The 7738-nt window shown below is 32.9% G+C and overlaps 1 protein-coding gene across 1 annotated transcript; it reads left to right on the top strand.

Moving 5' to 3' along the window:
- Positions 1 to 167: 167 nt before the first annotated feature.
- On the top strand, positions 168 to 7738 carry LOC134271026 (heat shock 70 kDa protein 12B-like). The gene is made up of 4 exons (XM_062753292.1): positions 168 to 503; positions 1169 to 1387; positions 4269 to 4422; positions 6524 to 7738. Exons 1-4 carry the CDS (start codon positions 168 to 170, stop codon positions 7603 to 7605), a joined length of 1791 nt encoding a protein of 596 aa, XP_062609276.1. The 3' UTR covers positions 7606 to 7738.

Genomic DNA, 7738 nt, shown 5'->3' with positions numbered 1-7738 from the left:
TACTATATACCTCCCGCTTTTCAAGCGGGGGGTATAATATTAAAGTTAAACTATTTTACATTGATCACGCATGATAGTAGATACGGGGTTCTATATTTAATATTTACCTTTGAGGCATATGTTTACATTTTTAAACCGAAAGTAGATTTTATTCAGTACATAGTAAAATGGCCGATAAATCTAAATTTCGAGAATCAGTAAGACAAAAGTTTTCGAAATCTTCTAAACTATTTGTGGTTGCTATAGACTTTGGGACTACTTTCTCTGGATATGCTTACTCATCAAAGGCAGAATGGACTAAGGTTTTCACAAATAAGTGGACAGGGGGACTTCTTATATCCTATAAGGCCCCCAGTGCACTTCTCCTCAACCCAGATGAATCATTTCACTCTTTTGGATTTGATGCCGTGAACAATTATGCCTCTCTTATTGCTGATGAAGATTGTCAGGACTATCTGTTTTTCCATCGGTTCAAAATGATACTGAAGACAAGCTTAGAAAAGGTTAAATTGCTGTTTACAAGAATTTGTGTAAAATACATACGAAATATATTTTAATTTTTCAATTATGAAATGAGAAGGGTGCAGAACGTTTTAATTTTCATTTGGATACTGTATAAAAGTTAAAGGTGGATTGATTGATTGTATATTGTTTAATGTCCCTCTCGAGAATTTTTCACTCATATGAAGACGTCCTTAAAGGAGGAAGATCATAATTTCAAATTAAAGAAGCTTGTAGTAAATATTACAAAGACCATCTTCGCTAGCCAAGTGTCCGATTCGTTTCCCTCATCAGGAAACATGATGGTGGAAACCTGCAAAAATGTATGATTTTTTTTCTTTGCCAAATGATAGTTGACAGCTTAAGATACTGTATCTTAAAAATAAGTTAAATTTGGTGGTAAGTTTGTGGTTAATTTGTTGACCCCCAGCCTCCTTAAACATTTTTATGAGCTCGGATCGGTAGATCCAAGGCGTATATTAGTTTTGTCCTGTCTGTTTGACAGTCTGTCTGTTGTTTAAATATTTTTTGTATAAGTTAAATTAAACCACTTACGCATGTAGGCTTTTCAATACTAAACCGTTTTTTGCATTTTTTCTTAGGCACAGTGCTCTGGTGAGCGATGTGGTCCCTGGACCTCATGTTATTCATGTAACAATATTTTTAGAGAATTCACAGAAAAACACAATGTATAGCTGAGAATGGTAAATCTGTAGATGCCATGAAGGTCTTCACTAACTGCATCAAGTACATGAAGGATCATCTATTGGAAAAACTGCGAGATATTTCCGTAGAAATTTTTATGGAGGACATAGACTTTGTTCTTACAGTACCTGCAATCTGGGAAGATACTGCTAAAATGTTTATGCGAGAAGCAGCAGAGAATGTAAGAAAAATATTGTGATTTAAAAATAGTTCACTTTATACCGCAGAACCCTTAAAAATACTGAGATGTATACTTTTCCAATCTCTACCCAGAGTTATTGTTCCACTTATACGAAGCGAACGACAACTCTGGATAGAGATTGATACTTTTCAAGTACATAACATTTTCATACAAATAGGACTTTTTACTATCTTTAAGCTAATACGAGGGCCGTTCAAAAATTACGCGGAATTAAAAAAATACACAGAAAATTTGACGACATAATCGGGCAAAATGTCACACATAATATAAAGGAATATTTACTTATATGTTCTTCAAAATTTCATATCAAAATATTGTAAATTGGTATCAATTTTGATTGATTTTTTAGGACATATTATTAAGTCAAGGAGCAGCAAAATCTTCGACGTCACAGACATTATAAAAAAAAATATGTGATTGATCTCTCATTTTCTCAACATTTTTCCAAGAGTATCTATTCAGTTTGCGTTACCTTATCTACTCAACATCCAAACATTATTTCTTGTCAAGCTTAATATCTATTAAACAAGTAAAAATATTCATTTTTTTGTTTTAAAACCCAAAACTGTCGGTATTTATGAGACATAGTGTGATATTAGTGATTTTACAGTCCGGATGAAGTTTTTGTCGAAAATCTTCTTCCCGTCCTCCCGTATGTATGATTCAATGTTCTTCAAAGTTTTAACAAACGGTATTTAAAAAGTTGACATTTGTACCTCATAAAATGGAGTAAAATTTGCATATTTAAAAAAAAAATCAAATTTCTTTTAATTTAGCCTTAGTTACCAATGTTTATATGCATGATTTGAAATTAGAAGTTATTAACGATGTTTTCTTTGAAAGGAAACACTTCATACACTATGCATTATGAAACAATGGAAGTAAATGGGAGAAAGTAAAGTCCAAATAAGTGTAAAATTCATGCAATTTTCTTTAAAAGCCTGGATACCTATGATTTTTATTCCTAAAATGTATTTATTGATTAATTATCAATTAAAAAATATGCAGTAGGTAGTTCAAATCGCATTTCCTGAAAAAATATTTGAGATTTACTAATTTTCCCTATATAATGTGATTAAATTTAAAGATGAATTTTAAAGAAACACCGTTGGTAAACACATTTCAATTTGCGAATTTAGAGACATCTTTGTGAGCATTTTCAATTACTCAATGCCTGATTTTCAGAACCTGAGGATCGGATAACCTTAACAAAAGTGTGGTGCGCCGTCAATTCAGGAGACGTCATTTTCACAGTCGTTTTCACGGGAATCGCATCAGAGAAAAACCACTATATTTCTGTTAATACTTCAAATATCACGTCTGAAATCTAAATACATAATAATAGAACCATTAAAGGTACATTTGAGAAAATTGTTGGAAAATATCGCGAATTATAGAAAATAAATGAGTTAAATTTTGCATTTCGCATGCTTTTTCTTTTAATTTTTTGTCGTGCTCCGTACCTCTCCATCAGCGATATCAACATACCGATAATTTTAGTAGAATTTTTTTGAAATACAGAAGTTTTGCCCAAAATATTTTGGAATCTTTAAGATAAATATTTCTGTGGAATTTCATAACTATATGACGTCTGTAAGAGTAAATAATAGCACAGTCCGCGTAATTTTTGAACGGCCCTCGTACACATGTAGTTTTCCAAAAGATTTAAAATTCATTAAATGACAACGACACACAAGGAATTATTTTTAATTTCCAAGTGAAGTGGTTAATGTCCCTTACTTTAGCTGCAGATCTGTAGCTCTCCGAAAAAAAAATATATATTCATAGACCGGAGATCTGTAGCTCTCCGAAAAAAAAATATATTGATAGACCGGAGAGCTACAGTGCCACCCATTGAAAAAACTGTATATTTATTGCGCACAATAAAGTGCGCTCGGTTATCGATTTATTTCTCCATGTTTTCAAAATGTGATCTCAAAATATAACTAACTGTATGTTCCTAATATATTCTTTTGCTGTTTCCACAACCAAACATTTCTTAGAAATGTCGTTGATAGTCCTCATGACCCTAATTTTGTAATCATAGAACATTTCGCTTATTTATGCTGCCATTTTGGTTTCAAAGATAATTTGGTCCAATGTGGGAAAAGAATTTTTTTATAATTCCCCTTTTTTGCAACTGAGGTAAGAATTAGGAAGAATTAATCAAGGACTGAGTGCACTTTTTTGTGCGCAATAAACATACAGTTTTTTCAATGGGTGGCACTGTGGCTCTCCGGTCTATCAATTTATTTTTTTCGGAGAGCTACAGATCTGCAGCTACCCTTACTTATGTTGCAATATATCTTCATCACCTGCATGTGGACATGTTTATATCTCGCATTTGGTTCAATACGCAAGAGCAAGCTTTTCGTATTTGTATAATTTCTATAAGAGGATGAATTATGTGGCAAACAAGTTAATGTATATATAACAGGAATATCAGCAGTCTCGTTTAAAGTCATCATTTCGTAAGATCTATGGTTGATACAGTTGACAGCAAATACAATTTATCATTGAGTCAAATGTTGACTGACGTTTTTCAAACTAATTGTTGGTAAATTATTTACACACTGAATCGACGACAGATTTACCGTCATTTCTTGATAATTAATGACAAGGAGCACATTACGGTTGTGACCGTACTGCTGGGGATGTTCACTCCTCCATGGTACTTGAACCCACCTCTGATGTTTAGAATGTCCACGTTTGCTCTGCTCTTATTTTGTATTGTTTAATGGACTTTTGAGCTTGAATACTATTCGTCATCTCCATGAACTTCATATCATAAAATACTGGTTTTCTTAATATCCTGTCTCACAGATATTCTTCCATTTATTTCGCTAATGTTGTTACTTAGGCTGGGATAAAAAGTGACCAGTTGAGGATAGCCCTGGAGCCTGAAGCAGCGTTAATTTACTGTCAGCTGATGCATTTAGAATCGAAAGAAAACAGCATAATCTTTTTGGCTGGTCAAGAGAAAAAATCTAAATATTTAGTCCTTGATCTTGGCGGTAAGATGTTTTCTTTTTAATATAAATATAAATATAAATAAAAGTTATATTTTAGGGGATTTGATTAAAGAAAGGATCTATTGCAGTTTCAATTTCATTGGAAAAAGGGGGGTATGAATGATTTTTTTAAATTATCAAAATTCCACCATAAAAATAGGTAGAATATTATAGATGTGATTATCATTCTTGGAGTCGTTTATAAAAAAAGTCTTCCTATATAAATGTATAGCGGGCGTACCGGCGTAGTACTTGAAATAAGTTGGAATGGGATATTCAGATTGTCAAATTGATGGCCAACCAATTAGTAGAAGATATGTAAAATTACGTAATGTCGAGAACTGGACCTGATACTCATATGCGTCCTCACACCTGTATACTCTATAAGGTGCGATTACCAGCCCTTAACCACGGTTTATTCCCCGAATGTCTACTACCTATATAAACAGTATAATTATCACACTATAACGCCCTTCGGGCGTTATAGAATTTGATCACATGACCGACTTCATGTCACATCCCAATGACACTCTAAAAATGATACCTTATTTCTTAAATAAGGAGTAGACGTTCAGGCACCTAAACCGAAATAAGATCAGCAAAAAATGTCGTATAACATCTTTCAATTTTACAGCGATCGTATTCAAACAGTTGTTCATACTTATTATATGTTATTGATTTGTTTTAATTTCAAATAAAAGTAATTTAAAAAAAATATATGAATTATACGGAAGCGTATTAGTTCCACTTAATTTTTTGAAGTTGGTAATTCCAACTTTAATCTTGGCTTTTCCAACTTTTAAATGGTTAATTTCTATGGAACGCCAAATTAACATATAGTCAAATGTTTGAACTTATCTTCAAATAATTGTACCTTTCTTGAAACTTTAAATGAATTTAAGATAAGTACAATTAAATTAAAGATAGGTACAATTGAATTAAATATAGCTACAATTGAATTGAAGATAGGTGTAAATAATTATACATATCTCTAATAATTATACCTAGGTATACAAATAAATTGCAATACCTATATTTAATGGAATTACACCTATCTTCAACAGGCACGAAGCATCGTTTTTAAAAGAGGAAAGTTGTCCAAAGTCAAAAATCCTTTTTCGTGGAAGGGGGGTGGGGGTGGGGTAGTGGCCAACTTTTTTCAATGTCAAGTTCTTTCAGCTTTCAGTACCAATTTCTGAACATTCAATACTACCTTTTCATTATATGATTTTTTCTATTATATGAATTTCCTGTAATATACAAGGGGGGGGGGGGGGGCTGGCCCCCTTGCTGCTACGTTCCTGTTCAATCCAATTAAATATAGGTTCTATTGAATTATACCTATCACTAATTCGTTTGAGGATAGGTACAATTCATTTGAAGAAAGTTTCATTTAAGACATATCAACAAAGGAATTAAAGATAGGTACAATTCAATTATACCTAGGTTCAATTCGTTTTGTGTTGTTGGAAAATAATGAACGCTCACTTGGAGACAATATTGAGGATGGAGGGAAACGCACAGAACCTACATTGCGACGACAACAAGGATGATAGGAGGAATAAGGGTTAATTTAAAATGTGCAAACACATGTATATATCTCATGTAGGTATATTAAGATTCCGGTAAACTTTCGCGCCAGTCGTGACGATCGGATATGACGAATGATAAAGGGAGTATTTATTATTGCCAATATCTTAGTAATTAAAGATAGGTTCAATTCATTTGTACCTATCTCTAAATCAATTATACCCATCTTTATTCATTGCATTTGTACCTTTCATCAAATCAATTGTACCGATCTTCAAATGAATTAAAGAAACTTAAGGTATAATTGAATTGTACCTATCTCTAATTCATTTAAATTTGGCGTTCCATAAATTACAATTAATTAATTAAATTAAATTTAATTTAATTTAATTAAATTAATTAAAGCTGGATTTTTCAACTTTAAATTAGATAATTCCAACTTTCAAGTTGGTAATTCCAACTTTAAAGTTAGTATTTTCAACTTTAAAGTAATAGGATTGCCAACTTTAAAGTTGGAAAAGCCAAGATTAAAGTTGAAATTACTAACTGACATGATGAAACAACACACTTTTAGGTGAGACTGCAGATTTTACCGTTATTGAGCAGGAGGCGGATGGTACTTTCGCGGAGGTGATTCCAGTAGGTGGAGGTCCGTGGGGCGGAAATCGTTTGGATCGAGCATTCCATGGTATTTTAGCAGAACTGTTCGGTGAGGATGTCATGCGGAGATTTAGAACTGAACCTGATTTTGCTGAAGATTATATAGATTTTTTTCAAAGTTTCGAATTGAACAAAAGGTTTTTTGAACCAAGAAAAGATGAATTAGTCCATTTTCCTTTGCTTGGACTCCGTGATTTAGTAAAGGCTATCAATAAAGGCAAAAAAAATTCACCCAACATCACTATAGAAGAAATCATTAAAAATTCAAGATTCAAAGATGATCTGCATGCTAGTTTTCAGAAACTACACATAAAAAACTCTTTCTTTGAGCAAATGATTGTTCGAATAGTAAATTTACTTACTGACAATTTAGCCGATCTTTACAAAAATATTAGAGGAGGTTTAGAGGCAATTCTTATGGTTGGGGGGTTTTCAGAGTGTACCATTGTCCAGGAAGCTGTCAGGGATTTCTTTAAAGACAAATGTAGAGTGATTATCCCAAGTGAAGCTGGCATTGCCGTCCTGAAGGGAGCTGTCTACCTGGGTCATCAACCACATCTTATCTCGGAACGTGTGGCGAGTCATACTTATGGAATCCAAATTTGGCCAAAGTTTGATAAAACACTTCACATGAATTCAAAGCTTGTTAGGATGGGAGATGAAAATAGATGCAGAGATGTATTTTTCCGATTTGTTACAAAGGGAGAAAAAATTAAACCAGAAGAAAATTCTTGCATATTCAAGGTATTGAAACCAGAAGAAAGCATGCTAGAAATTGGCGTATTCATTTCAGCTGACAATGACCCTCGATATGTTGATGAGAATGGTTGTGTAAAGCTAGGGCTTCTGGAACTTCCACTTCAAAGTACTGGAGAAGATGAAAATTTAGAAATCGAAGTTGCTTTCACATTCGACCATTCAGAACTACAGGTTAAAGCTTACAATTTTCAAACCAACAAAGAATATGAGGTTACTTTTGATTTACTCTCCAGGTAAATGGTTTTTTGATTTCAAAGGAGCACATCTGTTGGAAACTGTATTTACATGTAAACATGTATCTGGAACAAATGACTTCTTAATCAGTTGCATTTAAAGCTTTGTTTTTAAAGAAAATGCAAAAAAGGAACGA

The sequence above is a fragment of the Saccostrea cucullata genome, unplaced genomic scaffold (genome assembly GCF_032062105.1).
Source record: "Saccostrea cucullata isolate Sc308-1 unplaced genomic scaffold, CSIRO_AGI_Scuc_v1 ctg8886, whole genome shotgun sequence".
Classification (NCBI taxonomy): domain Eukaryota; kingdom Metazoa; phylum Mollusca; class Bivalvia; order Ostreida; family Ostreidae; genus Saccostrea; species Saccostrea cuccullata.
This window is presented reverse-complemented; position numbering and strand designations above follow the sequence as displayed.